This window comes from Ovis aries, chromosome 14, assembly GCF_016772045.2.
Source record: "Ovis aries strain OAR_USU_Benz2616 breed Rambouillet chromosome 14, ARS-UI_Ramb_v3.0, whole genome shotgun sequence".
NCBI lineage: Eukaryota > Metazoa > Chordata > Mammalia > Artiodactyla > Bovidae > Ovis > Ovis aries.
Genome location: NC_056067.1, coordinates 984,085 through 1,011,651, shown reverse-complemented (window position 1 = coordinate 1,011,651; position 27,567 = coordinate 984,085). Strand labels below are relative to the sequence as shown.

The 27,567-nt window shown below is 62.8% G+C and overlaps 4 protein-coding genes across 14 annotated transcripts in view; 1 reads left to right on the top strand and 3 right to left on the bottom strand.

The window, feature by feature from the left end:
- Positions 1-3,078, top strand: part of IL34 (interleukin 34) — a 60,122-nt gene extending 57,044 nt beyond the window's left edge. For all 7 annotated transcript variants that reach the window (XM_042231447.1, XM_042231450.1, XM_042231453.1 and 4 more), the window contains 2 exons: positions 2,088-2,220; positions 2,447-3,078. In XM_042231447.1, coding sequence (XP_042087381.1) covers positions 2,088-2,220; positions 2,447-2,616 — 303 coding nt within the window. In that variant the 3' untranslated portion in view covers positions 2,617-3,078. The remainder of the gene's footprint in view (positions 1-2,087; positions 2,221-2,446) is intronic.
- Positions 3,079-3,522: 444 nt separating this feature from the next.
- MTSS2 (MTSS I-BAR domain containing 2) lies at positions 3,523-23,402 on the bottom strand. Of its 5 annotated transcripts, none has more exons than XM_042231443.2 (15): positions 23,089-23,402; positions 18,513-18,574; positions 18,363-18,436; positions 17,543-17,627; positions 17,376-17,467; positions 17,220-17,294; positions 15,891-16,048; positions 15,602-15,709; positions 14,612-14,709; positions 12,992-13,211; positions 12,484-12,579; positions 7,507-7,581; positions 7,082-7,258; positions 6,752-6,917; positions 3,523-6,659 (listed from the first exon to the last, which is right to left on the bottom strand). In XM_042231443.2, exons 1-15 carry the CDS (start codon positions 23,155-23,157, stop codon positions 5,905-5,907), a joined length of 2,310 nt encoding a protein of 769 aa, XP_042087377.1. In that variant the 5' UTR covers positions 23,158-23,402; the 3' UTR covers positions 3,523-5,904. The 5 variants fall into 5 exon arrangements, with proteins under 5 accessions (XP_042087377.1, XP_060254201.1, XP_042087379.1 ...); XM_060398218.1 differs by having other exon boundaries at positions 12,992-13,115; XM_042231445.2 differs by lacking the exon at positions 12,484-12,579.
- A 24-nt stretch (positions 23,403-23,426) lies between these two features.
- LOC121816415 (basic salivary proline-rich protein 2-like) lies at positions 23,427-24,370 on the bottom strand. Its single transcript, XM_042231357.1, has 2 exons — positions 24,204-24,370; positions 23,427-24,006 (listed from the first exon to the last, which is right to left on the bottom strand). The coding sequence occupies exons 1-2, from the start codon at positions 24,368-24,370 to the stop codon at positions 23,427-23,429; spliced, it is 747 nt and encodes a 248-aa protein (XP_042087291.1).
- The window catches only part of VAC14 (VAC14 component of PIKFYVE complex), a 77,595-nt gene continuing 74,350 nt past the window's right edge, over positions 24,323-27,567 (bottom strand). The window contains exon 19 of the mRNA XM_027977612.2: positions 24,323-24,926. Within this exon, the coding sequence (XP_027833413.1) occupies positions 24,764-24,926 (163 nt within the window). The 3' untranslated portion in view covers positions 24,323-24,763. The remainder of the gene's footprint in view (positions 24,927-27,567) is intronic.

Sequence of the window (27,567 nt, the reverse complement as noted above, 5' to 3'; positions counted from 1 at the left end):
TGTTGTCTGTGCAGGCCGTGTGTGTGCTGTGGGACTCCCTCCCCACACCCCCACTTGCCCTCCTTAGGACCCTGGTAGACACCCGCCAGGCCCCCAGCTGCTGCCCAGCAGGAAGAGCCAACAGGGCACCGACTGTGAGCTCCTGCCGACCCCAGGGCGCGGGGCTCGCGCCTGCTTTTGCAGCTGCCTGGAACTTTGTGGAGGCGCTGTTTTCTGGCAGAGGCCAGGGGGCTAGGCCATGCCCTTGGTGGCTCTCTTGTGCCTGTGGGCAGGGTAGGTGGGGGCTGACCTGGGGAATGGACCGTGCTCCATTCTCAGTTTTCCTCGGGAGTGTCTCTGGCTCCTGGAGCTGCAGGGAGCTGCTCTGGGGGCTGGGAAGGAGACGTGGGTAGGCTGAGGCCCTGCCCACCTGGGCCGTTCAGGGTGAGCCAGCTTTTAATCTCTCTTTTCTCAGTGGTGGTGGCCAAGGCCCCCTCACAGGTGACCCGTGTCTCTGGGGCAGTGGGTCCTCCCAGGGTGAGCCCCTTGGCTCTCCTCTCACCCTCACTGCTCTCTCTAAGCCTTTGTATGTTAGCTTTCTGGGACTGCTGTCACAGTTCACTACTGACTGACCACGTACATCCGAGCCTGCGGCCCCCTCTTCCAGTCGCCTGGGGCTTCCCAGGCGGCACTTGTGGTGAAGAGCCTGACTATCAGTGCAGGAGACATAAGAGATGTGGGTTTGATCCCTGAGTCAGGAAGATCCCCTAGAGGAGGGCATTGAAACCCACTCCAGTGTTCTTGCCTGGAGAGTCCCATGGACAGAGATACTGGAGGGCTACAGTCCATGGGCTCGCACAGGGTCGGACGCCACTGAGGCAACTTAGCACACACAGTGGCTTAAAACAACACAAATTATTGTCATGGTTCTGGAGAGCAGAAGTCTGAGATCACGAGGGGAGCAGGGCCACGCTCCCCCAAAGGCTCCCGAGGACGCTTCTTCCCAGCCCTTCCAGCTTCTGGTGCTGGTGCTTCTGGTTCTGGGCTTGTGGCACGTCACTGCAGCCTCTGCCTGTCTTCACACGGCCTTTCCCCTGTGTCCCATGTCCTTTCTCCTGTTCCCAGTCATCGGATTTAGGGCCCACCCTAAACCCAGACTGATCTCATCTGGAGGCCCCTGACCTCACACCTGCAAAGACCCGGTTTCCTCACATTCACAGGCGCCAGGGATAAGGACTTGGTGCAGCCTCCCCTGTGGCTCAGTGGTAAAGAACCTGCCTTTAATGCGGGAGACCCGGCTTCGACCCCTGGGTGGGGAAGATCTCCTGGAGAAGGGTGTGGCAACCCACTCCAGGATTCTTGCCTGGAGAATCCCATGGGCAGAGGATACTGGCAGGCTACAGTTCAAGGTGTTGCAAAGAACTGGACAAGACTGAGCAACCAACACTTTTCACCTTTTCACAGCTTTTTTGGGGCACGTGGGGCAGAGGAGCACACAACCCCACACTTCACTCTGAGGAAGGGTCTTGCCCAGCTCAGGCCCCGCAGCCCCCTGCTCCATGTCTGCTCCTGCGGCTCCGGGCCCCGCTCCATCCCGAGCACGGTGCCCGTGCGCCCCGCACCGGTCCCCTTAGCAAAAGTGCGGTTCAGAGGAGCCCACCTGCTTGGAGCTGGAGGCCCAGCCCTGTTGGCTGGCCTTGGCCTCACAATACGACCGACCCTCCTGCAGGTCCTGCTCCCTCTTCCTGGAGTGGGTGTGGGTCTCTGCACCTGAAGGGCAGTGTCCCTGGGACGGGGACTCCTCATGCAAGGGCGGCCAGGCCTGCGCTGGAGCAGCGAGGATGCCCCCACCTCCTCCCGGTCTGGCCGCCCCCAGGAGGAAAAAGAGAAGTCTCTGTGTGTTGTGCTCAAGTGAAGGGCATTGAGGGAGCCCCTCCCAGGAAAAATGGCGCCTGCAGGAAGGAGAGAAGTTACTCTCGGCTGTTCTGGTCACCTCTTTCCAGGCGGGATGAGTTTGCCCACCCCACCCTCACCCCCGCCAGCTCTCCTGGGATCTCTGCACAGGCTGAGGGTGGCATCTATGGCTCTAAAGGTTTCCTCTCTTCCAGGGCATGGAGGTCAGCCCCCAGGTGGAAGCAGTGTTGAACCTCCTGAGTGCGCCGGGAAGCCTGAAGCTGGTGCGGCCCAAAGCGCTGCTGGACAACTGCTTCCGGGTCATGGAGCTGCTCTACTGCCCTTGCTGTGAGGAGCTCTGAGGGGCTGGGGCTGGGGCTGGGGTACCGCTGTCTGAGCCAGGTCACCAGGCAGAGCTGGGGCCCTCAGCACGTCCTCTGCTCCCCAGGGCCACAGGCCATTTCTGGAAGTGGAGATGGACTTGCGTACACGAAGAGCAGTGTGGCTTGGTTGGGGTGAGGGGCTACTGACCAGTCCTGCAGCCTCATTTGTGTGTCTGTGTGTGTCCTCGCAGGTAAAGAAAGCTCTGTGCTAAACTGGCAGGACTGTGAGGCGCCTCAGCCTCAGGCTCGCAGCCCAGCCTCCGCACAGTGTGAAGCCACCCAGCTGTACCCTCTGCCCCAGCCGCCCTCCACCTCCCTGCCCCGCGTCCTGGGACCCTCGGCTGGCCCCCCAACTCAGTGAAGCTGCTGAGGGCCCAGGGCAAGGCTTCCTGCCCGGAGGAGCCTAGGGTGACCTGGGGGGCAGCTGGAGGAGCCCCTGCAAGAGACGGACCCGGCCTGAGACTTCGGGTGGCGGTGGGGAGCGCCTCCTGGAGAGGAGGCCCTGGCAGTGTTGTCCTTTGAGGGACACAGAGCCTGAGAAGGGTGCAGCTCTCCCTCCTGTGGTCTCGCCTGGAGCGGCGGGTGCTGGGGCACCTGAAGGTCCTGAAGGCAGAGCCTCTGGCTGCTCCTGGCACTGCCCAGGTTGCCCCCTTCCCTGAAGGCAGTGCCAACCTTCTCCTGAGTCAGGCAGTGGGAGCTGTACCAGGTGGGCATACTCAGCAAGGCCGGGGAGGGGGAAGCAAAGCTGGGACAAGGGCATGGTAGCCAAATGCCACATCTTGCCATAGTTTATTTTTTCTATTAAACACCTGCTTTGTTTTGATTTGCTTGCATCTTTGAGGATGAACCTGGAGAAGGCTGCTTTCCCCTCCTGCCAAGTGCAGGAGGCAGGAAGGAGGGGGGGGCGGTCTGGCCTGGCGCAGGGGCCTGGGGCTGAGGATTCAGGGTTGGAATGGTCAGGGCCTTCGCCAGGGTCCCAGAACGGGGGATATTTGAGGGACTGAGTTCCTTCCAGCCCCACCCCAGCCCATGAAGCCTCAGCAAGCCGGACGGAGCAACAGTGTTGGGCTCATCTCCCACAGCGTGTCCTGGACACTGCCCTGTCTCCCTCCATCTGGCAGCTACAAGACCACCCCCAGCAGGGACACGGGTCCTGGCAGAGACCTGGCCACTCCAGCCCTGCCCACACGGGGCCCCCTGCCCCTCAGCCAGGGTCTGGGACGGTGGGGGCGGGGCGCAGGCAGTGGAGGAAGCCAGGAGACAGTGGTGTTGATTACAGTACAACTTTATTAATACTGGGATCTTCACAGTGCATTTGTTACTTGTAGCAGTGACTATTTAAATCAAGGGAAGGGTGGGCTGCGGGGAGGTGGGGGAGGAAAGGATGATTTACCCAAAAACAGACAGCAAGAAGAGAAACAAAGTGGTTTAGATGGGATGGGGGCTGGGAGTGGGTGGTAGAGGGGAGACAAAGTGAGTGGGACCCAGAAGGGGAGGTCTAGGGAGGGGAAATAAATTAAAGAAAGGGACAAGTTAACAACAGCACCAGAAAAGTTACTTCAGTCAAAAGACGCTTTGAATAGAATATTTCTCTGTACAAAAAGAAAAAAATGAAACAAAGGTCAAGAGGTTCCCCAAACCAAAGTTTGTGACATGGGATGGTTGGCTCGGATCCTGAAGGGGTGGGCCTACTTGGCAGTCACTAGAGGGATGAGGCGGTCAAGGGGGTGGAGGAGCTATGTACAGCCCTGGGGGTGGTCTGGAGGGGGGGCCCCCACAGTCTAGGTGAGGGGTGCCTGTGCCATGCCCACCCCCCTCCCCCCAGGTCCCCGAGACCACACCCCTCCTCGGGGGCAAGCTCTTTCTCATGGGGACCCGGGGACCCCCCCCCGACTGCCCCTTACCCTGCTCACATCAGATAATCTGCGTCTTAAAACCAGCCCACCTGGGCAAGCCCTGGCGGGGGTTGGGGGGCAGTGTACACTCTGCCCCCAAGCCTCCAAGTGCAGGCCGTCTGCTCCCCTGGCCCTCCTCCAGGTGTGGTGAGCTCAGCTCAGCGAGGCTCCTTTCTCAGACCTAGCAACTTACAGGTACCGTCCTTCACCCACCTCTGGGAAGCCCCTCAGAGGAATCCCTGGTTCCCCACACCCTCCTGGCAGCTGTGCCTAGACCCGTTTCCAGCACAAGAACTACCAGGAGCCCTGGGTCCATCCAGACCAGGAAGAGCCAGCTCTCCTGACCCCAGGAGCCCCATCCCGTGACCCTGCCAGCACGGCTGCTCTCGCCGGGCCTGTGGGTCACAGGGAGCCCTCCGCTTGCCCTCGGCACACGTGCTTCTACCTGCTCAGAGCTGGCGCAACGTGCTGTGTGGGTGGAGGGGTACACTCCCCCACCTCAGTCCTGCCACCCGGGACCACCCTGGGATGGCATCTCCTCTGACAACAGAGTCAGAACCAATCTCCCGCAGCAGCCCTCCCCCCTCGGCCTGCAGCAAATGGGCAGGAGGCCCAGCCCCCGGCCCCTTCCCAGCGCATTGTGGCTTTGCTCTGGACGCTGCAGAGAACACTGCCCCCGCGCCCCGGTGCCGGCCCTCCTCCTCCTCCCAGGGGCCATCAGGACACCGCAGGGCCCTCTGTCCCTCAGGCACTCTTGGACACACCCTGTACCGTCTACCCTGTCCCCACACGAAGTCCTTGTCCGGTCAGCTCACTTTATTATATATTCATAGAAGAACCCACCCCCCACCCTCTCCAGTTTCAGTCCCTGACCCAAAGGTGGCTGAAACTGTCACCAGAGTTAAAGTCCCCACGTGCCCGGATGACGATGGGATCTGAGCAGCTCCTGGGAGGCCAGCAGGCCGACAGCCTGGCCTCCACACCCTTCCCTGTTGCCCCGCCCCCGCCCTAGCCGCACCTGTGGGCAAGCAATCTGTCTCAGGGTCCCCACCCTCCTCCGGGCAGGCACCGTGCATGTCCTCCCTAAGATACTCAACTTGGGCCCCAGGCCCCCGTCCCCAGTGGGTGGGCTGGCTCCTAACTTCACTGGCCCCCCAAACGGTCAACCGCCCTGTGGAGCCTCTGGTTAACCCAGACATTGTAACCCTGGCCCCTCCACAGACCCCCCCGCCCGCCCTTCTGACGGAGGAGAGCCTGTGAGAGGCAGAGATGCAGAGGGACGTAGGGGGGGGCCCTGGCCAGGGGCGGGGGGCCACAGTCCCCATGGAGACAGGGAGGCGCTGGGCCAGGCTGCCTGAGCTGTGCACTGTGGGCCCCGCCAGGTGGGTGGGCCCCTCTGCTGGGGCCACGGGGCACGGCTCTGTGGCTCGCCCTTGTGTGGAAAGGGCAGGGCCTGGCAGGAGGGAGAGAAGGGGCAGAGTCGGCAAGAAAAGGTTGAAACAGGCTCCAAATCCAGTTCAAGGCCCACAGGCTCCATCCTGGCGCGGTCTAAGAAGTCACTTCCTGTTTAAACCATGAAATCCAAGTTGGGTTTCTCCTCCCAATAAAGTGGCTTTGACTCATGTGACAAGAAAAAAGAAAAAAAGCTCGCCTGGCTCTGCTCACTCCTGACTGTGCCTCGGCTCTGAGCCGCCGGGCCCACCGGCCGCGCCCCCTACCTCGCCAGGCCGGGGGCGGGAGGGAGGGAGGCGCCATCACAAGATGCGGGGCGCCGACCTGTCGTTGGTGACGGTCCTGCGGAGCCGCACCCCGCGCCGGATGGCCACCAGCATGTCTTCGGCCGGAGGCTCGCTGGGGGCGGCGGGGGGTGGGGCGGGCGTCTCCTCCGTGGGGGCGGCCGACAGGGCGGAGGGGAAGGGGAACTGGCCCTCGGCCAGCGCGTGGGCGCCCGCCACCAGCTCCCCGAGCTTCTCCACCAGGCTGTGCCGGTTGGCGGCCAGCTGCTGCTGCTGCTCCTCGTCGTCCTGGGCCGCCAGCCCCGCGTAGCCGGCGGCCTCTGGGGACGGGCTACCCCAGGCCGTGTTGGGCAGGCTGAGCCTCTTCGGTGAGGCCTTGGCCAGGTCCGGCGCCAGGGCCGCGGCGGCCTCGTCGGCATAGAAGACGCACTCCTCGCTGCCCGCCCGCGTGGGCCCCACGTAGCCGGGGGAGTCGGGCACCGTGGGCGTCTTCACCGGCACGATGGGCGGCCGGATGGGGATGGGCCCGGCGCTGGAGAGGGTGCGGCGCACGGTGGGCTTGGTGGACGGGGTGCGGCGGATGGTGGCCACGCCGGGGGGCGCCCCCGAGGCGGTGGGCAGCCCCGCGGTGGAGGCCGGACGCTTGGTCTGGATCAGGCGGCGGTAGTTCTGGGCGATGTTGCTGTTGCGAGGGATGGTGGACGACTTGTCGAATTCGGGGGGGCCCTCGCCGTCTGCGTCCCCGTTCACGGAGTAGCAGTCGTAGTCAGAGCCTGGGGCGGGGGCGGGGGGTGCATGGGACGCGGTGGGCCCAGAGCCTCGGGGCCGAGAAGGCGAGGCCCCAGCCCGAGCCCCCGGGGCCTACCTTGGGAGGGGATGGTGTCCTCGGAGCACGAGGGTGTGGTGGTCTGCGTGCTGTAGCCGCTCGAGTACTGCAGGGAGTCCCGGCTGCTCTTCTGGTGCTCCAGGCTCAGGCCGCGGGTCAGCACCATGGCCAGGTCGCTGGCAGCGGGGGACACCTCCTCCCCGTGCTGGGGGCGGGAAGACCGCATGCTGAAGCCTCACTCCCGCTTCCCGCTCCGCCCAGGCAGTCCCCCGAGGTGTTCCGGGCTGGCCCGGTGACCACTTGCTGGGCCTTAGAGCTGGCCTGGGAGAGAGGGGGGCCCAGCCGGGCCGTCCCGGCAACGACCCTCACCTTGGCTGCGATGGTGGCGGGGGACATGCGGGGCCGTGGGGCCTCCTCTCCACTGGGGCCCGGGGCACCCCCACCGGCCGGGCCCGGCTCCAGGTCTCGCAGGAGCTCCACGCGGTCCTTCCTCCGCTGCAGCGCAGTGCCTGCGGGCTGCTCGTGGGGGCCAGCCTTGGCCCAGTCCTGTAGGGTGAGGCAGGCGTCAGGAGGCCCTTGCGCCCTGCTCATGGCCAAGGGCAGAGCACAGAGGACACTGTGACTCCCCAGCCCCTCCTGGGCTCCTTATCCCGCAGGAGGGAGGAGGTGAGCGTTTGGGGAGCGGCTGCAGGGGGTGCCCAGAAGGTTTCTTTTGTGCGGAGCGGGTGCGTACGCATACCCCTCTGGTCGAACCTGAACCCTCCCTGAGTGCCCGGGCAGGTGGGGGCACTGACCGAGGTCGGGGAGCTGCACTCGCTAACAGACTGGCAGGTCTCCGAGGCCTCAGAGGACGCGGAGCTGGAGGACTTCTGCATGCGAAGGCGAGCGGGCAGGCGGACGGGGCAGGGCGGCAGGAGGGGAGGGAGAGAACACATCCGGTCACGGCGCCAGCACGTGGGGGGCCCTGACTCAGTCCTCCACGGCCTCCCCGCCCACACCACGCCCTGCGCCGCGAGCGCCTGCGCAGAAAGCAGCACCCAGAGCGCACCCCACCGCCGGGACCTACCCCACCGCAGCCCCAAAACCACACTTCTAAGAATTAACAAGAAGACTGACTGCTGCTGGCCTGCATGTGGCGAGCAGGGAAAGAGCGGTGCTAAGGTCAGCAGTGGGGTGCTGGCTTGAGCTGCGGGGGGATTTGTCACCGTTCTCTCGGAAGGGCAGGCCTGGGGGGAACGGAGTCCCGGGTTCCATCCTGCGAGTGTTAGGCGGGGCTGCCTGTTAGGTGTCTAAGCCCAGGTGCAGTGCCGGCCACTGCATTTTACAATCTGGAGTTTAGGGAGAAGTCAGGTTTGGAGCCACAAATCCAGCGGCGTGAGACAGAACCAGGTGACGCAGGCAGTCAGGCTGAGGGTGGTTAGAGAAGGGGTTCAGGGACGCCAGGCTGTCCTCAGTGCTTGGGAAGGAGAGGACAGGCAGTCAAGAGGAGTGACAGGACCTGCCAGCGGTGTGGGAGGAAGCCCCGAACAGGCGACTGTCACAGAAACCGGGGAGGAACCCTATGCGTGAAGGAGGACGGGCCAGTGGTGTGGGGGTTGCTGGAGGTTCGGCAGAGGGGGCAGAGGGGTGTCCATGGAGACCCCCAGAACTGAAGACAGGACCGAGGCCGCCTGGAGGCTCCTGCTCTGGACAGTGGGAGGGACCAGGTACCCCTGGGAGGCCCCTCCAACTCAAAATAAGAGAAAGGCTGAGGAAAAAGGAAGCAAGGGTAAAGCAGGACCATGAGGGTCCCCAGGGCAGAGGCAGCCTCAGCACTGTGGTGGAGAGACTGGGCAAGTGCCAGGGGGAGAGCCCGCCCGACTGCTGCCCGGAACTAAACCTGGAAGGGCACTGGTCAGGTGCAGCTCTGCATGTCCTGTGCCCACAGGACACACTCTCTAAAGCATCCTGCTTTCAACTCCCAGACTTTTAAGTTTATGATGAGCCAAGATGACCAAAAGAAAACTAAACTCTGTAAGTAAGGATTCAAAGAAAATAAACACATTGAGAGTTTTACCAATATAATTGCTAAAACAAAAAAAGAAAAAAAATGTTTGGAAAACTCAATGGAAAAATTCAACACCCATTCATGGAAAACACACTAGTGATAGAAAGGAACTTCCTTCATCTGATAGTGTTATCTACAAAAATATCAATTCTTTTCTTTCTGAGGCTGGAGAAAGATAAAGATGCTCACTATCACTATTTCTATTAAGTACTGGAAGTCCTAGCAGTGCAACAGAGCATGAAAAAGAAGTAAAAAGGAGTAAAAAGCAAAAGGACTGGAAAAAAAGAAACTAAAAGACCTGATTGTGTATGCAGAATATTCATTCTATGATTATCAGAACTAACAAGGGTTTTTAATGAGGTTATTGGATACAAGATCACCATACCAAAAAAAAAAATCAAATTTCTAAATAGCGGCTGAAAAACAAGTAAGAGACTCTGAAAAAGCCAGAATAATTTAAAATAGCATCAAGAGATATCAAATACCCAGGGGGGAAAAACCCAGTGGTAGATGTGTAAGATTCTCATATGAAAATTACAAAATATTATTGAAAGAAGGTAAAGCCATAATAAAATGGAGAGACATATGTAATCCCAGTCAGAATCCCAGGGATTGCTTCTTTCAAAGTAGAAACTAACAAGCTGATATTAAAATTTATAAGGAAATGCAAAGGGCCGAAAACAGAAGGTAATACTGAAGAGTAACATACCTAGAGGACTTTCGTTATCAGGTGTCAGGATTCTGTATAAAGTTACAGTAATTAAGACCGGGTCTTACTGGTACCAGAACAGAGAGATCAACCAGTGGAACAGAATACAAACTCCAGAAACAGCTACACATTCAGACACCTGTTTTATGACGAAGGTAACACACTACAGCGCAGTAAGGGAAAAGATGGTCTTTTCAACAGACTGTTAACTAGATATCCACATGGAAGAAAAGGACTCCTGCAGTTCAGTCGCTCAGTCGTGTCCAACTCTTTGTGACCCCATGGACTGCAGCCCACCAGGCTTCCCGGTCCATCTCTCATACTAACACAGATACACACAGTCAATTCCAGATGACCTGCAGCACTGAGTGAAAAGAGGTGAAACAAAAAGGCTTTGCAGGGAATTCCCTGGTGGTCCAGTGGTTGGGACTCCACACTTCCATGCTGAAGGCCCATGTTCAATCTCTGCTGGTTGGGGAACTACAATCCCACAAGCTGAGCAGCAGAGCCCCTGCCCCCCCCCCCCCCCCAAAAAAAAGCTTTTGGAGGAAAACATCTTTGTGACCCTGGAGTACACAAAAATACTGCTAGGAGGACAGAAAAAGCACTAACAATTGGAAAAAATGGATAATTAGACATACATTAAGAACTTTAGAATTTTACTCCTATTAAGGGAGTAAAACAGCAACCCACAGACTCAAAGATTATCCGATGAAAAAAGACTTGGAGCCACAGTGTATAAGAAATTCTACAAATCAACAAGAAAAAGACATACAACCTAGCAGAGAAAAAGAAACAAAAGATCTGAACATTTCCTTCATAAAAAGAAGAAATGGCCTTTAAACGTATGAAAAAACATACAACCTCATTAGTCATTAGGGGAATGCAAATTCAAAACACAGGGCACTATTACTATAACAGCTACCAGAACGGCTGACATGGAAAGAATGTCGGACACCGCAGGCTGAGAGGCGGTGGAGCAGCAATAAATCAACGGCTGTGCTCTTCCTGCCCTTCTGACTACAGACACATCCAAAACGAGCGCCATTCTACAAGACGCACGACCAGCAGCCAAAAGTCGTGCAGGAGGGACCGAGGGCCCATCGCACCAGAGAAGCCTAAGGAGACACCCTGAGAAAACGCAGCGCAGGGTCCCGTGCCGGAGCCTGGACTCCTGGGCCGGGAAAAGGATGCCAGCGAGAGAGCCGGCAACGTGCGAAAAAGGGTCTGTCAGCGAGTCAACAGTGTTGTGCCGTGCTAATCTCCTGGTTTTCAAAACTGTTGGTAGTTACGTGGGACGCTAACATCGGGAGACAGTGCAGAGGCCGGGCGGGAATCTGCTCTTCTTAGAGATTGTCTACAAGGCTAGAGTTATTTCACGATAATAAAAATAAACCTTAATGGATAGGTTAAACTGCTGTAAAATAGAGAAAAGGTACACTGGAAGATAGACCTGAAGAGATGATCCAGGGAAACAAGGAGATGAGAGGCGTGAGAGGAGAGAGACACGGAGACCAGACAGGAGCGAGCAGAGTGGGAGTGAGAATAAGGAGAGAATGCTCGCAAACTCCTAGAATGGGTGAAACCCCTGAATGCACAGACAGAAACACAAACGCACCACGGGAGATTAAATGAGAACAAATCCACAACCAGACACGTTGCAGAAAAACTCAAGTGACCAGAGAGAGGAGTCAGGTCACTCACAAAGGCACAGCAGTGACGGACAGGAGACCTCTCAGCCGGCAACAGAAGCCAGAACGTGGGGGAAAACGCCCTCGGAGTGTGGGGACAGAGCAACGGGCACCCGGCGCTGCATCCCTGGCAAAACTAGCGTTCAAGGAAGAGGAAAAGAAATGGAGCATGTTTACAGAAAAACAAAACCTGAGTTTACTGCTACAGAGCCATTCTAAAAGAACGTTAAAGGATGTATTTTACTGCAGAAAGAAGCAAAATGACCTTAAAGGGAGAAAATGAACAAAAAAAGTATAAACACATATGGGTAAATCTAACAGATACTTACGTATAAGATAATGATGAAATTAAGAAGAAAAATGTCAATTGTAGGGATGATAAAAAAAAGGAGAGAGTAGCATAAAATAGCTTATAAGGGGAGGGGGTAGGTGACCGAAGTTAAAATATACGTTAAGGTCCTTGAATGATTCAGGAGTCTGGGTTAGGACTTTGCTAAGGATGCATGGTAAAATTTCAAGGTAACCTATATAATAAAGGAAAGAAGTATAACTTAAAATCCAGTAGAAGGAAATAATGGGGGAAGAAAAAACAAACAAAAAGCAAGAGAAGAAACAAAAGAAGCACAGATAAAGCAGAATGAACAGAAATAAAAAAGAAGTCTAAATATGCCAGTAATATTGGTAACTGTGAAAGGACTTTAAAATGTCAGTTAAAAGAGAGAGATTGTCAGCCTGGATAAGAAAAGAAAATCTAGGCATATGCTGTTTACGAGAGACTCATCTAAAACATAAGGACATAGTAAGTTTAAAAACTAAGAGATAGGAAATGATAACATGAATGCTGCTGAAGGAGCCGCAGTAAAATCAAACAAAACAGACTCACTCTACGCTAGAAAATACACAAGCCACATCAGCTACATCCCGTGGGGAGATCCCGCTCACCGCGAGGTAGCATCTTACAGCTGTACGGACCTAACAGCCTCAAAAGTGTACGCATACATGGATAAAGGACACAGGAGAATGAATTATTCTAGCTTTTCCGTCACGGAAAGGTGACGCAGACAGGAGTGAGTGGGGAGTGAGACGGAGGTGGTCAGTGTGGACAGGTGTCCTGAGCAGTGTCGCTGTGAAGGAGAGGCGAGGCGGCCGGGGGAGGCTGGAGGAAGGGGGGCCATTTAGACGGACGGCACCGGAGCACGTGTCTATGTGCCGACAGGAAAGCCTGCTGAGGAGGGCAGTCTGCGCATGCCATGGGCACGTCCTGGGCAAGAGGGCAGACTACAGAACGCTGGGCTCAGAGGGAGGGCCGGGCCACGGTGGGCACCTGGGTGCGTGGCCTGACCTCCCCGTCTTCTGTTCTAGCCCCTCCGGTCCGTTTCACAGAGCCTGAGGGTTTAGGCCTGCCTCTGAGGAGGTTCTCCTGTTCAGGGTGAGAGCGGGGGAAGATGCATGCAGATTCTGGGGCTCCTAGGGACGCCTCCGCGGGCCACTCACCCCATCACTGCCAGCCCCGGCACGGGGGGGTCCCAGGGTCTGGAGCTGGCAGGCTCCTCCAGACCTTCCCTTCCCCTGCCCTGGGGCAGTGGGCTCAGGCTGGTCCTGGACACGGTGGTCCTGGGGGCCTGCAGGCCGCTCTCAGCCCCGGCACGGGGGTCACGTAGTCTGGAGCTGGCAGGCTCCTCCAGACCGTCCCCTCCCCTGCCCTGGGGCAGTGGGCTCAGGCTGGTCCTGGACACGGTGGTCCTGAGGGCCTGCAGGCCATGCTCAGCAGTGGCCCCGCCCCACAGTGTGGATGGCCGGGGGCTGGCATGAGCTCAGCAGACGCCCCTCACCTGGCTGGTGATGTCTGAAGGCATGGGCGAAGGGGGCTTGGAGTAGGTGGCTTCCTGGGAGACGAAGCCGGAGTCGTGGGAGGAGACGCTGGAGAGGCGGGCGGCAGGGGCGGGCTGCGCCAGGCTGCGGTAGCGACAGGCGGGGCCGGGTGAGCACGTTTGGGCGCCCCCGGGCCAGGGGGCTCCGCCACCCTTGGCGCTGCTCCCGCTGCTGGGGGCGCTGGAGGAAGGGGGCACGGCGGCCGGACAGGGAGACACAGGGCGCGTGCGGGAGGCGGGGCGACACACGAGGGTGGGCAGAGAGGAGGGGCGGGGGAGGAGAAGGCGGGGTCAGAGTGGCCCGAGGCCTCGCAGGCCAGGGCAGCGCGGCCCCAGACTGCGGGGCGGGAGGCAGGCCCCCGCTAGCCCAGGGGCCTCCGCCAGGCACCCCGAGGCAAGGCAGCCGGTCTGCCTCCCGCCCCGCCGCTAGGACGCGGAGGCCTCGGGCTGGCGCGGAGGAACGGAGTCCACGAGCACCAGCGTTTCCCAGTTAGGCTGCAACCAGACCTGTCTGATCCTGACCGCCTTCTCCAGTTCTGGCATTGCCATCAGACCCTGACCGAACGGTTAGCATGGGGTGCTGGTCAGCGAGGGCCTTCAACTCGCCGTCACCCTCCCTCTCTTCCCCTCTGTAGCTCATCCTCTCTACATCCGTGTCCGGCCTGGGCCACGCTCCTGGCAGTGAAGGTCACCATCCTCCTGAGCGTGACCCGGGAGGCCCCAGGCCCCCACCCTTGGCACGGGTGACCCCTGGGATCAACCTCCCTCCTGCGTCGGTCACCCACCCAGGGTCTCAAGAGCCTCCAGCCGCCGTGGACCGTTCTCTCCCTGCAAGAGCAGCAATTACTCTGCCTGGGTCACTGCCCATGACCTGGGTACCCAGCCAAGCTGGTTCTAGAGAAAGAGTGCCTGGCACAGAGGGGTCTCCCCACCAGTAACCTGCTCTGTGCTCAAAGCCCCCCGCCACAGGGAGCCTTGAATCCAGACCGCTCCCACGAAGCGCCCCCAACTCCGAGCCTGCCTGCTGGTCAGGCAGGACTCCGGCCCCGCCCTGGTCCCTGCACGGCCCCCAGGGCCAGCTTGGGCTGAGGGTTGGCCCTGTGGCAGCCGCCCAGGCGCAGCTCTCAGGAACCAGCCAGGCTGCAGTGCCCACAGGTAAGCTTGGAGCCTCTGCATACACTCCTGAAAGCCTCCATGGCCTTGCCCACCTTAGATTCTTACTGCTGCCCAGACTGTGCTGGGCCCGGCTGAGCTGAAAAGTTAATGCTGGGATTCTGTACCTCAGCTTCCCCCTCCATGAGACGGAGACAACACCACAGCTGATAGAGTGGTGTTAGGATTCAATGAGGAAAGTGCAGAAAGCACTTAACAGGCAGCTGGTGCGCCCTCTGCTGCTGCCGCCAGCCCGCACCGTCCATGGGCCTGCACTAGTGGCGGCCTTGCAATGCGAGTGCATTTTCCCTAGATTCCTTGATGGTGCAGCAGTTGCATGAATTCTGGGGCCACAAAGCAATTCCTGACGCACTTTTGGGGGGCCTCCCCCATTCCTTTTCCCTGCCCCCTGCCCAGTCCCCCGCTGACCTGCACATGCTGGACTTCCGGGAGCTGGAGCTGCTAGGTGATGAGGGTGGGGTCTGGTACGACCAGCTGTAGTCTGAGCCCTTCAGGTCTGTGATCACCTGGACAGGGACGTGGATGGGGTCATGGGGGCAGCCCAGCCCCGCAGAAAGCCTCATCACTTTCCTGAGTCTCCCTCCAGAGGGCTGGCAGGGTCTTCCCAATTGAGAACCAGGCCCCAGAGGAGATCTCGGGGATTTGGAAGCCCTCCGTGTCCCAGCCTTTTCCTAACACCAGCTCCTCACTCAGGGACAAGAGGCAGGGCTGCCAGAAGGCGGGGGGATGCCGGGGAGGTTGTGCCCTCTCTGCTTCTCAGGGATGCTGGCCCAGCCAGGACACGGGGGAACCTGGTGCTCCTGAGGACTCCCTGGGGCTGGAGGAGTCAGCCCAGAGTGGCCGTGCAAGACCATGGGGTCCAATCCTGGCTCTGCTCTGCCCTCAGGCAAGCCGCTGCTTCTCTCTGAGCCTGTTTTCTCTTGGGAAATGCAGCCGATCCTTCCTATCTTAGAGGGCACGGAGGTGACTGAATTAGGTGACCCGTGGGGAGGGCTCGGCGTAGGGCTGGGCGCACAGTAAGGCCGAGTGAGAGGAGTGCCACGGTGCTGTCAGCGAGGACCGCCCCTGGTGTGGTCGGAGCGTGGTGCTGAGAGGTGGGCAGGGCGGCCACGGGGGCAGCTGCACGTGTGTGCATGGGGCTGGTGGGTGTGGGCATGGAGGCCGGAGGCACCATCAGGACTGGCTTGCTTGGAGCCTGGCCCTGCGGATCCGGGACGTCCAGCCGTCTGCTCTGTGCGACGCTCCGCTGGGTCCCGGGCACACACCCTGCTCGTGTGGGCAGGTGCCCCTAGAACCCACGGGGGTGACCTTCTGTGCCCAGCTGATCCCCCCAGTGCTTTCCCATCGCCTCCTCCGTTGTCCCCAACCAAGGCGGGCCGTCCCCGGGGCTGGCCGCACCTGCTCGCTGGCGGGGGGCAGCTTGTGCGGCTCCGCGGTCAGCACCACCAGGTCGTCGATGATGCCCTGCAGGTGGGTGATCTCCCCCAGCATAGTCAGCTCGCCGTTCTGACGGGGCAGTGAGTCAGCCTCCCGGGCCTCCCTGCCCAGCCACCCCTCCCTTGCCCTGCCCCCCCGGCCCACGTGGCTCAGGCCACGGTCCTCGGGACCTCTTGGGACTTGTGAGGGCCCCTCAACCGGCCCAGTCGTGGAGGTGCTAAGAAGGCCTCCGCGTCCCCGCGGGACCCACCACCACGGGCTGCAGGAGTGTGATGAAGGTGCAGAAGCGGCCACGCTCCTCAGTCAGGGCCCGGCGCACCGCCTGCTTCTCCGTCTCCTCCAGCAGCAGGTACATGTCGTTCACGTCCTGCAGGGCGCTGTCCAGCTGAGGCTGCAGGTCTCCTTTCCCTGGGGGGTGGGGAGGAGAGGCCGCGCTGGGGACGCGGGCCTGGCCTGCTGCACCCAAGGCTCGGGCCCTGAAGTGGGATCCCTGGCCGTGAGGCTGGGCACTTCCGGGGGGCCCTGGGGACCGGGGAGGGCAGCCGGGACGCCAGGGCTTGTGGAAAGGCTGGTCCCCAGCGCAGGCAGAGAGGACAGACAGACAGGCACACAGGAAAGACACCAAAGCTGCAAAGCCACCCAGGTCCTGGGGCGAGCAGAACCCTGGGCAGCCCACCCGGAGCAGCTGCGCTCAGGGGAGTTAGGCGGACGCCTCTGGGAGAGCAGAAGCTTCTGCCCCCGGGGACACCCTCACTGCCTGTGGGGTGAGGCGCCTCCCCTCCCGGGCCCAGGGAGGGAGCGTGGAAGCTGAACAGAGTAGAGCATGGGGTGGGACTGTAGGCCAGGCCACGAGGGGGGCGGGGTCCAGGAGCACCAGGGCCGGGCCCAGGGCGCGGGAAAGGGGGTGTCTCATGGGGGTCCCCACTCGGCTCAGGAATGATGCACAAGAACAGCAGGAGCGATACAAAGATGCAGCGAAAGAACCACGGAAAGCGAGAAGAGGATGGAGAGGAGACAGCTGGACGGCGTGGGGGGTGCGGAGCAGGAGGGAAGGGCCTGGGGGCGGCGGGGCCTGGCCCCCCACCCTGCCCACCCGAGCCCTCCTGGCCTGGCAAACCGACCCAGCACGGCCCGGCCCAGAGGACTGTGCCCCAGCCCCTCCCTTGCGGACCGACCACCTTCCTCGCTCCTCCTCCGCCTGAAGAGGCTCCTCCAATGGCCCTGAGCTGGGGGAGACAGACAAATGCGACAGGGACGACAGGGAGGGAGAGCAGCTCGGGGGACGGGCATCTGACTTACCAAGCAGCTCTACAGGAGGGGTGGGGAGAGGAGAGGAGAGGAGAGACAGAGAGAGACCGTGTGAAGGACGGCCGGACGGACAGAGCCGCTCCTGGGGGCGGGGCCTCCTGCAGCCTCCCGAGGAGGGGCTCCAGTCAGGCGGCAGGCTCCCCCTCTGCCCACCCCAGAGGCGAGGGGCCCTGTGTCCAGCACCGGGTGCCTCAGGTTGGACGCTGCCCTGGGCGACCCCACGGCCGTGGGGGACACAGCGCGGGGCTGTGCAGGGGCCCGCGGGGCTCACCTTTGCGTGCTTTCTTCTGCAGCTTCAGCGTGTCCGAAGACTTCTTCTTGATCTCGTGCCGCGCTCGTTTGTACTCTGTGCAGAGGGCGAGAGAACGGCGCTATGACCGGGTTTCCGCCAGTGGGGAGCTGGAGGGCGCGGCCGGGCCGGACCCACCTTTTGCGTGATCCTTGTCCAGCTGGTTGGCCGACTTCTTCCAGTCCTCAATGCGCTCCTGCAGCGGGTTGATGAGGCTCTCCAGCAGCGCGCTGCGGGCAACGGAGGGCGGGTCAGGGCCGCCCCGGGTCTTCCCTCGACCCCCGCGCCGGCGCGCACGCACTCACTTGGTGAACTGCCGCAGCTTGGTCTCGATGCTGCGGTGCCGCATGCACATGCGCGTGAGCGCCGAGCCGATGTCCCGCGTGGCCCCTGGGGGCAAGCGCCGCGTGGGCGGGGCCGCCGGGCCGCTGCAGGCCCGGCCCGGGCCACGCGGGGGCGCGTCCGGCCCAGGAGCCAAGCTCGCAGCCCGCGACCCCGAAGTCCCCATCCCGCGGGCCCGCTGCCCGCGCCGCTCCCGGCATCCCCATCCGGCTGATCCCCTCCTGCGACCCGCCAGCTCGCCGCCCCGGCAGGAGAGCTGACCTTTCTCTCCCGGGGTCAGGCCGGGAGCTGTTCTGGTAACTCCAGACGGGAGAAGCCCACACCAAAGACGGTTCAAGGAGCCAACAAAACGCCTCCCTCCCTCCCAGGACCCCCTCCAGATGCGCCCAGATGCAGGCGTGAGGGTGCCCGTCGCCTTGGTCTCACCAGCCAAGGAGGCAGGAGCCCCAGGTCCCACTGCTCGGACCGGAAGGCCTGCCCCGTGCCCCTGGAAGGGCAGATGGGGAGAGAAGCCATAGACTCACCTACGGAGTGTGAACACCGTGGCTGAGGGGTCAACCACCTGGCAGCAAGACAGACCCCCCCCCCCCCCCCCCCCCCCCCCGAACATCCCTGTCGTCTGTCACCCGCTCCTGCTCAGTGATGAGAGGCTCCCTCTCTCCAGAGAGCCCGCTCCATGAGCCCGCTCCCCAAGGTCCTGACTCTGGGCCCAGGTCCTCTTGGGCTCACACCCACTCAGTTGCTCGGAGTGCAAGTCCAAGCTGGGCCGTGTGCCCTCCCCACCTCGGGTGTTGGTGGCCATGTCGGCCACTTTCTGGAAGGCGTCCAGGAAGGCCACAGCAGCCAGCACGGTGGTCCTGGGGAGATGGGCGGGGGGCGGTCAGTGGGGGGTGGCCTCGCGCCCCATCCCCTCCCCAGCTGGGGCACCCTCACCTCAGCTGGGAATGCAGCTTCGTGGCCTTGGAGTTGAAGTCCTCCCAGATGGGGTAGGAGCTCTGTGGAGGGGACGGGAGAGGCAGTGAGCCACCACGAGGGCCCCCTCATGCCTGGTCTAGACCCTGGGCTGTGTCTGAGAGAGCAGCCTCGCCCCTGTGGAGTGGGGGCTTCCGGGGCTCCTCTCGGGGCAGACACGGGCATGAAGAAGGCCTGGCCCCAGAAACAGGCACCTCTGCCTGGCCCGCGCTCCCTAACGATCAGGAACTCCGGCCACTGTGAGCAGTGGTAGCCCACATCGAGGGGGATGGAGATGGGGAGTGGCAGGCCGCGTCTCCTTGCGGGTGGGAGGGCCTGGGGGGGGTGCGTTCTGGCCACACCAGGGGCACTGTGGCCCCCGGACACAGCCCCGGATGGTCCCCGCGGCCGGGGGCAGAGGCACAGGGAGCTGTGGTGCAGCTCGAGACATCGTGGGTCTAGATGAGGGCCCCATGACATGGAAGCTGCCGCCAGCCGATGTGCCCACCGCAGGCCAGCGGCCAGGGCTCCTAGGCCCAGGGGGACCGGGGCTCCTAGGCCCAGGGGGACCGCGGCTCCTAGGCCCAGGGGGACCGCGGCTCCTAGGCCCAGGGGGACCGCGGCTCCTAGGCCCAGGGGGACCGGGGCTCCTAGGCCCAGGGGGACCGGGGCTCCTAGGCCCAGGGGGACCGGGGCTCCTAGGCCCGGGGGGACCGCGGCTGCTGTGGGGCCTGGCCAGCCTGCCCGGGACAGTCAGGCCCAGGCTGAATGGGGCCTTGTGCAGCCAACAGAGCCACCTTTCTCCACCCCCGGCTCCCCGCCCCTCCTGGGGACACAGTGTGGCCTTTATCCCAGCCTGGCCCAAAGCTCTGAGCTGGGAGGGGGTTTCCCAGTAGAGAGGCCGGGCTCCTGGCGATCAAGTTGTCCAGTGTGATCAGCGGGCTTTTCTGGCTAATGGGCCTCCCATGGCTGTTGGGTCCCGGCCCAATGGCCCTGTGGAAGGAAGCCTTGATCCTTGAAGAAGAGGCCCAGGTCAGCGAGGCCCCAAGGTTCTGACCTTCCCTTCCATGTGGGATGGAGTGCTGGGAGCCAGGGCTTCTCCAGTGGGAAGGCGGAGACCCCAGTTCCCAAGGCCTCAGAGGGAGGCTCTGCCAGGCTGGAACCCCAGGGAGGCCAGCCTGCTGGAGTGGGAAGCACAGGGCAGCTTCTGGGATCCTCAGAAACACCCTCCCCTCCCAGCCCAGCCCAGCCCAGCCAGTGCCCAGGGAAAGCAAATATTTGAGAAGTTCACAGGCTGGAGCGGGAAGGCAGAGGCAGTGGGTGGGCTGTCTGTGTGGCACAGCCTGGGGTGAAGGAGCCTGGGTCTCCTCTGGCACTCCTGAGGACTTGGCACCTCCCTGCTCCGCACCCCAGCCCTAGGCTGTGCTAAGACCTCGGGGAGACAACACCATGGGGGCAGGGGTGCAGAGGCAGCGGTCCTGGCCCCTGGAAGGCGTCTCAGCCCCTCAGCAGCCTCTGTCTGAGAGCCAGGGGCTGCAAGAAGTGGGGAGACAGGTCTGTACCCCGCTGTGGGTGAGACAGGTCTGTGTACTGAAGTCATACCCTCACAGGCTCCGCCCCCAGGCTCACTCTATCCCTGGCCCTCCCAGTCTCGGTCCTCCTGGGGCAGAGGGGAGTGACAGGGTAGGGTTCGGGGGCCAGGCCCAGCCCCTCCTCAACAGGGCCTACTGGTAAGTCACGACGACCCCAGAGGCAAGCTTGAGGGGCCAGCACCCAGGAGCATGTCCTGTCTCCACCCGGGCCTGCGCCCTCACGCAGGCTGCACCCAGCTGTCAGGCAGGCTTGAAGCCTCTGGGCTTGTGGTCTTGATAGTGACGGGGACTGCGACTGGGGGTCAAGAGTGTGGTGGGCCAGGATCCCGGCCGAGCCTTCTCACTGTGGGGTCACACTGAATCCTTACAGCAACCCTGTGAGGCGAATACCGCTGTCACCACCCCCATTCTACAGATGAGGAAACTGAGACTCAGAGAAATTAACCAGCTTGTCCATGGCTACCGAGTGTGGGGTTCAGGCTCCGATTCCAGGTTTGACTGGTGACTGCAGGGCAGGGACACTTCCTCTACTTCGGGGTCTGGAAGGTAACTGGGTACCCAGGGTGGGGAGGGGCGGGGACTGCAGAACTGGGAGAGCAGCGGGCGGCTCGGGGCGGGGGGGGGCGGGGAGCAGTCACATGCTCGTCACGGGGGGTGCTCAGGTGGGTGGGCCCCGGGCTGTACAGGTGAGTGGCCCAGGCTGCAGCCTGGGAGAGGGGCTCTGCAGGAGGCTCCTCTCTGAGCCTGTTTGCTCCCCTGTGAGATGAGGGCGGGAGCAGGTTGGTGTGGAGACTGCCTAGGAAGCACTAGGTCAGGACCCGGCACACAGAGAGCGCTTGGCTAACGCTGCGGATAGAGCGGACAGGCGGTCTCTGCCTCTGCCACCCGGCTGGGACCTGTGTGACACTCTCGGGGGCAGACAGATTGTGACCCCATTTCCGGAAGGTGCAGGCTGAGCCCTGGAGCCGCTCCCAGCCCTGTCATTCCCGGACAAGCTCCTGCCCCTCTCTGAGCTGTGGGGGGGCATCTGGGCTGCTTAAATGAGGTGGGGCAGGCAGGGAACGCTCCCTGGGCCCCCTCGCCCTGAGTAGGTGCCCCTCCAGGCCCCAGGGGCAGCCCCTCTCCCCTCCTCGGCCACCCTCATGCCAGGCTCTGGACCTGCAGCCCTGGGTGGGCTGTCATGGGGCCTCGCAGGCAAGTTCCATCTCCTCACCCAGGCCACCTTCCTCTGTGGAAACCCCGCTGCTTCTGTGGCTCAAGCCACTGAGCGAAACAGCCGGAAGCTGTCCCCCAATTCCAGATGACTGGCCTCCAGGCAGTCCGTGTCCCTGCCCTGTCCCTGGCCCAGACACAAACCTGTGTCACAGGCTGGGGACTAGCGGGGCTTGGCATTACGCCAGGTGAAACCTTTCCCAGTTTGCCTCCCCACGTCAGAAAATCCTGAGCCGCTTGCTACAACCTGGGCCCATCTCCTTCGTCTCATCCCCAAGTTCCTCGCAAATTGCCTGGAGAGGGGGAAGACGGTCCCGCCCGCTCCTCTGAGCGAGAGTGGAAAGCGGCTGCTCTCCACAGTGTGTGTGGTGAGGACGCCAGCAGGACAAGGTGCAGGAAGGAGTCTGCTCCGCCAGCCCCGGGAGCGGTTGGGGGAGGGTGGTCTAGAATGGGAACCTGGTGCCAAGGCTGCGATGCCCCCGGGGCAGGAGGGGCTGCTGAAGGCAGCGGGAAGCCAGCACTCGGGGGCCAGCAGAAGGGCTTGGAGGTGGAGCTGGGGGGACGGGGTCTCAGGGGAGCACCCGGTGTGGGGCGCAGAGGGGCACCTATGCACGCTGCCAACCCTGCAGTTCTGGGGGAGGGTGGCCCCGGGCCTCCTGGGGGTGGGGGTCACAAGGATCTGGCAGCCCCCTGAAGGCCTGCCTGGGCACTGTGGTGTGTCCCCCTGGGGCCTGCGAAGTCACTGTAGGATGCCAGGCTGTGTACTAGGGAGGGTCAGTCAGGCAGGGGGCTCTGAGGAGTTCCCCGTTCCCCCTAGCCTGGCCACCCTGCCCCAGAGCAGAAAGGGAGAGGCGCGGCCTGCAGGCCCCCTCTCTACCCAGTCAGGCCTGTCACTGTGGCCGGCCCTCCTCTCTACCCTGCCAAGCCCCAGCCTCTTTGGGGGCGAGGACCCCCTCGCTCCCCGGATCAGGTGAGGTCATGGGCTGGTCCAACAGTTTCCTCAGTGACCTTGAGCCGTTCCCAGCCTCGGTTTCCCCACCTGGTGAGCCAGCGTGGGCCAGGAGTTGGTGGCCTGCTGAAGCCTGACCTTGGGCCATCCGAGAGAGGGGCTGGAGCTGAGAGCCTGGAGCAGCCGGCAGTCCTCCCCTGGGGCTGCTCCCTCAGGCCCACCCTCGCCCTCCTCCCCCCAAGGCAGGTCAGAGGCCTTGGGGCCTGGGCCACTCCTCGCACAGACGGTGGGGTCCTGGAGCTGGTTTGGGGCCCGGGCGGCGGGCGCAGAGGCAAGGCTGGCAGGGAAGGAGTTAACGGTTCCCTGTTTATTATTTTTCGCTGCTTTGGCAGTGACAGCATTGTCTGGGTTCCGGGGCCGTCGGGGTCGGGGAAGGGGGCCACGGGGGTGGTAGAGGAGAGGCCGGAGAGACCCTGGACCCTTTAAAGGGCCGTGAGTCGCCCCCGGAGCCAACCCCCCATTCATGGTTTGGGGGTCTGGGGCGCGGGAAGCCCGCGTGTGCGCAGGCTCAGGTCGGGACCCCAAGGGGGCGCTGCGACCCGGGCGACCAGGGGCATGGACCCTGGGTATCGCACGGACACCCAGACACGCGCGTGCCCACACCCCCCACGACGGGCACCCGGAGACCAGGGCGCACGGCAGACAGAGGCCAGACGCACTCAGACAAGGGCACACAGACGCGGGGCCTCCCCGACACGGCGGGACGCGGCTGCCGCCGCCACCGCGTCGCATCCGCGCCCGTTACCTTCATGTCGTTGACGATGGCCTGGAAGAGCCCGCCCAGGGCGCCGCACTCCTTCTCCGCCGTCTCCATGCTCGGGCCGGGCGGCGGCGCAGGCAGGGCGCTGGGACCCGCGCCGCGGCGGCTGTCGCTCCGAGGCCGGGCCGGGCCTGCCGCCTCCGGGCCGCGCTCAGCGGCCGGCCGCGCCGCGCGCGGGGGTGGCGGGCCGCCGCGGGGCGGCGCGGGCCATGTCGCGGCGGGGCTGGCGGGCGGCGCGGGGGGCGCGGCGCGGGCGGCGGGCGGCGCAGCCTCGGCGCGGGGACTGGCGCGGCGGCCGTAACCCGAGCGCGGAGGCCGGGGCGTCACGTGGGCGCGGGGGGCGGGCCGCGGGGAGGGGTCTGCGGGGAGGCCGGGCGGGCGCCGGCCCATTCACCGCCCGGAGCCCGGGCTTTGAAATCCGAGCCCGGGTGCGGCCGGAGCAGCCAGAGCAGGCCCGGCGGGCGCAGGCGCCGCCGCGGGGGCGGCGCTGCCTGGCTTCCCCGCGGAGGTGGGGCCGGCGGTTGGGCGCCGCCCCGTGAAGGGGCTCCCCACCACCCTCCAGCCTCTGGTCTAGGGCTGTCTGTGTCTCCCCGCGTTTTCAGAAGACGGGAGCAAGCTGAGATCCTGGGGCACATCCTGTGTGGTGGACCCACCCACCACACGTAGCAGGGGCGTACGGTGTCCCAGAGGCCGCCCGCCTTGGGACATTTCATCCCAGGCACAGGAGTTTGGGCCCTCCTCCAGTTCTCCGGCTCCTTTTCCAAGTAGGGCCCGTGCTGATTGATGCCACCTGCATGGGGTGCCCCAGGCCGGGCCTCGGGGGACGGTGGGGTCCGGTCCTCAGGGTTTGGGGCCGAGCAGGACCAGCAGAAGAGAGGCAGGCCCTCATCCCCTCTCTGATGCCTGGGGCACATACGTAGGAGGATGCGTGTGTGCACGCGGGCCATGGTGAGTTCAGCCTGTCTTCCTGACCTGGAGACTTCAGACAGGGGAACTCACCCTCCCAGGCCTATGCTGGGGCTCTGGGGAAAAGCCCACCCAAGGCCTTTCTCTCCTACTCTAGGAACCCACAAGAGCCGCTGGGGCATCAGTGGGCCTACCTGAGGCCCCCCAAAGCCTGGGGGCATGAGAATAGGTCTCTAGGACTGGCAGCAGGGTCCCAGGGCTGCTGAGCATCAGTGGGGTGGGCACCCATGGGAAGGAGCAGGCCAGGCGTGGGTGGAGAGTTTTCTGTCACTTCTTTATTGGGGAGGGGTGCATCCTTCATACGGATCTGTGCTGGTCCCTATGTGCACACAGACGGGTATACATGTATGTACACACATCTGCACGAGGTCAGAGGTCTGGTGGGCTTGGGGCGTCAAGCTCTTTACAAGAGGGCGTTAGAAAGAACCCGATTCCAGAAAACAGGGGTGTCTGAGGTCGTGGCCCCACCCTGGTGGGAAGCCAGCTCGGTCTGACCCCCAGTGCAGCTGGGGGCCTGGGGCTGGGCTGGGAGAGCAGTGCAGTGGTCAGCGCCTCCAGCCCACCACCCTGCCCCACGCTGGTGGCCAGGCCCAGCCTTGCCCTCGAGGCAGACCCTTGGGCTCTGCGGGAGGAGGCCTGAAGACCCCCAGTACGCCATGGCACCACTCCGTGGGCCTGTCTCCACGCCAGGCCGTCAGAGGACCACCCTCCGGTCCAGGTGATCCCCACGCCCGCTCCGCTGGTGCCTCACTTCCAGGTGCTTCTTCTGGACCCGCTCGAAGTGCTGCAGCAGCTCCGCGTAGTCGATGCTGGGGGAGTCTGCTTTCTGCGACTTGGGTGCTGCCTTCAGACCGTCTCTGTGGAAGGGAGCAGAAGGGCTCAGCGTCAGGGCCTGAGTGCACGTGGGGCTGCTGGAGGGGGAAGCACCAGCCACAGGCCGGTGGAGCCCGACCTCGGGACATGTGTCCACCTCAGCCCCGGCAAATCCCCAACTCTTGGCCCCAAAGAGGGGAGCGCTCCGGAGCACCCCCTCCCCCTCAGCGGACAGGACCAGTCAACACTGCTGCTTGGATAAGGCCCTCAGCCTGTGGGCTGGCAGCGGTGCCCAGAGCAGGCATCACACCGGGAAGCATTTCCTGTTTATGAGTGGCTCCCTTTGGGGTGAAAGCCAGGGCCAGCAGCCAGCCAGAAGCCAGCTGGGGCTTGGAACAGGGTCCAGGGAGAAGGGGGAGGAGGGGCAGGGCTGAGGCCAGAGACCACAGGGACGGCCGAGGTCTACAGGCTCTCCACTTGGCAGGACATCTGGTTTTGAGCTCTGGGGCTCAGAGGCCCGCAGTCACTCTGTGTCCCTGGGGAAGGAAAGCTGGTCTTGCCACTGGGCAGCTGACGCCTCTGAGAACTCCTCGTTAGCACGCTCCTAGCTGCTCTGTGCTGTGGCACAGGTTGTGCACCGCACAGCTGCAATACCAGACATGACAGGAGGAACTTGCTCTGGTGTCCAGTCCCAGCCTAGCTGCCCAATGGGTGGCCACTGCAGCTACAACCCTGTCCCTTTGAGGCTTAGCAGCTCAGTCCGCTTGGGGTAATCACAAGTGCTTCATGCAAATGGAACCCTCACTGATGAACCTGGCTCCTGGTGGGGCGCAGCCTGCTGATGGTCAGAGCCTGGAAGGCACCTCTGAAAAAACACCAGGACGAGGGCAACACTGGTTCAGCAAAGCTCACAAGGAGCTGGGCTGGGTTCGCTCTCAGGGGCCAGTCTGCGGGGAGCATTCCGGGCTCCCCTGGGAAAGCGGAAGGGACATCCCTGGCGTAGTATTGCTGGGGCCTGGGTATCCCGGCACCAGGGAGCAGCTCCCCCTCCTGAGGAGGCTGAGGGATGCACTGGAGCACTGGCCCCAGGGGGCAGCCAGATGCCGCGCCACCCATGCAGACGGAAGAGGGGGAGACGTGCAGGCCAGAGGCGATGGCGAAGCGCGCCATCTGAGGCTGGCACCCACGGTCTGTGTTTCTCCCCCAGCACTCTCTGCATTAGATGCAGAGGGGCTGAGATTAGGGGTTGCCAGGGAGATGCCAGCGACGGCGGCAAATCCCGGGTGCTGTGCACAGATGTGGCCAGGCGGGCGGGGGTGGGGGGGCTGGGCGTCCCCTTGCTCCCGCGCCCCGAAGGCAGCAAGTCCTGCCCCTCATGTGACTCAGCCCCCTGTGGGCAGGCCCTTCCCCGCCCGGGGTCTTGGGGGCAGGGAGGGCTGTGTCGGGGGTGTGGGGCTCCTCCAACATGGAGGCTGGGAATGAGGCTTGCCCCCGCCCCCGGTCGCCCCCTGCCACTCCAGGGTGCGGCCGCTGCTCAGCCCTTCGTGTTCCCTGTATGTTTATGACCCTCAGGCCGTGAGTGGCTGGGGGACACCCGGCCAGCAGCACGGGGCTGGCATTCCAGAACCCAAGGCCAGCCCTCTCTTCTGCCACCATGCACCTGTCACCCGGCTCCTGGCTGGTGAGTGTCACCAGCTTCTGCTTCGGAGGCTCCCTCTTGCCTCACAGAGGAGACAATGGCCCAGAAGCCTGAACCGGTGGCCAGGATCCCCGAGCCCTCAGTCCACAGCGGGGTGCGAGGGGCAAGGAGCAGAGGCTCCTCCAGCTAGTTCCTGCTCGTGGGCCTTCTGGGCAGCCCGCCGCTGTCTTCCTGCCACCACCCTGCGCAGGGCTGCCTCTCCAGGGTGGAGGTATCTCTAAGCCTAAGCCAGCAAGCGGCCCCCCACCCCGAGCTGGCCCTGAGGCCCCCTCCTCAGCCGCTCTTCCCTGCCTTCTTCCAGGGCAGCTCTTGGGTCCCTGCAAGGAGAGCCTGGGAACCCAAGGCCGTGAAGGTTGGGCAGACCCCCATGGATCCATTTAGTCCAGTGCGTTACTGATGAAGACATCGAGAGCCCCGAGAAGCCATGGGGCTGGCCTGAGGCCACACAGCAAACTCTCAGCAGAGCGTGGACCAGACCCTAGTCCAGGCCCGCGAGCCACTTATCAGCCAGAGGCCCCAGGTGTGCTGATGCTGATCACAGGAGACCAGGGGCGAGCCTCCTTTTCCCAGCTTTCACCTGCAGACCTGCCTTATCCTGGCTTGGGGAGGGCTCCAACTGATCCGAGCCTTCCTTCCTTTTCATAGAGTGCTCCCTATGCGAGGAGATGTAGCGGACAGAGCTCCTAGGAGGCACTGGCCTTCATCAGCACAGGGGCTGCGGCCCGGCCCAGAGGGCACAGGCAAGCAGCCTTTCCTGCCTCCTCCTCACCTTCCCTCCTAAGTGGCTGCCAGGGCGACCCCAGCACCCATGAGGGACTGGCGGCCAGCAGAGGCCAGGCCAGTGAAACACAGGACGGGCCCTGGGCCTTTCTGAGTCCCAGTAGCCAGAGGCGCTCTGGGAGAGGGAATAAAACCCACACCTAATCCTCTGGCTGCCCCTGCCCCGGGGCACCCCGAGCACCGAGTGCCGCCTCCTGAGGGTCACC

Coding starts and splice junctions, on each gene's coding strand:
- MTSS2 (XM_042231443.2), bottom strand. CDS start 23,157: ATGGAGACGGCGGAGAAGGAGTGCGGCGCCCTGGGCGGGCTCTTCCAG. Junction 16,049..17,219: donor GCAGAAGAAAGCACGCAAAG/GTGAGCCCCGCG, acceptor CCCACCCCCCAG/GGAAAGGAGACCTGCAGCCT. Junction 12,580..12,991: donor CTTCAGACATCACCAGCCAG/GTGAGGGGCGTC, acceptor CACCCTGAACAG/GAGAACCTCCTCAGAGGCAG.
- LOC121816415 (XM_042231357.1), bottom strand. CDS start 24,370: ATGAAGGATGCACCCCTCCCCAATAAAGAAGTGACAGAAAACTCTCCA. Junction 24,007..24,203: donor CAGGCTTTGGGGGGCCTCAG/GTAGGCCCACTG, acceptor TATGTGCCCCAG/GCATCAGAGAGGGGATGAGG.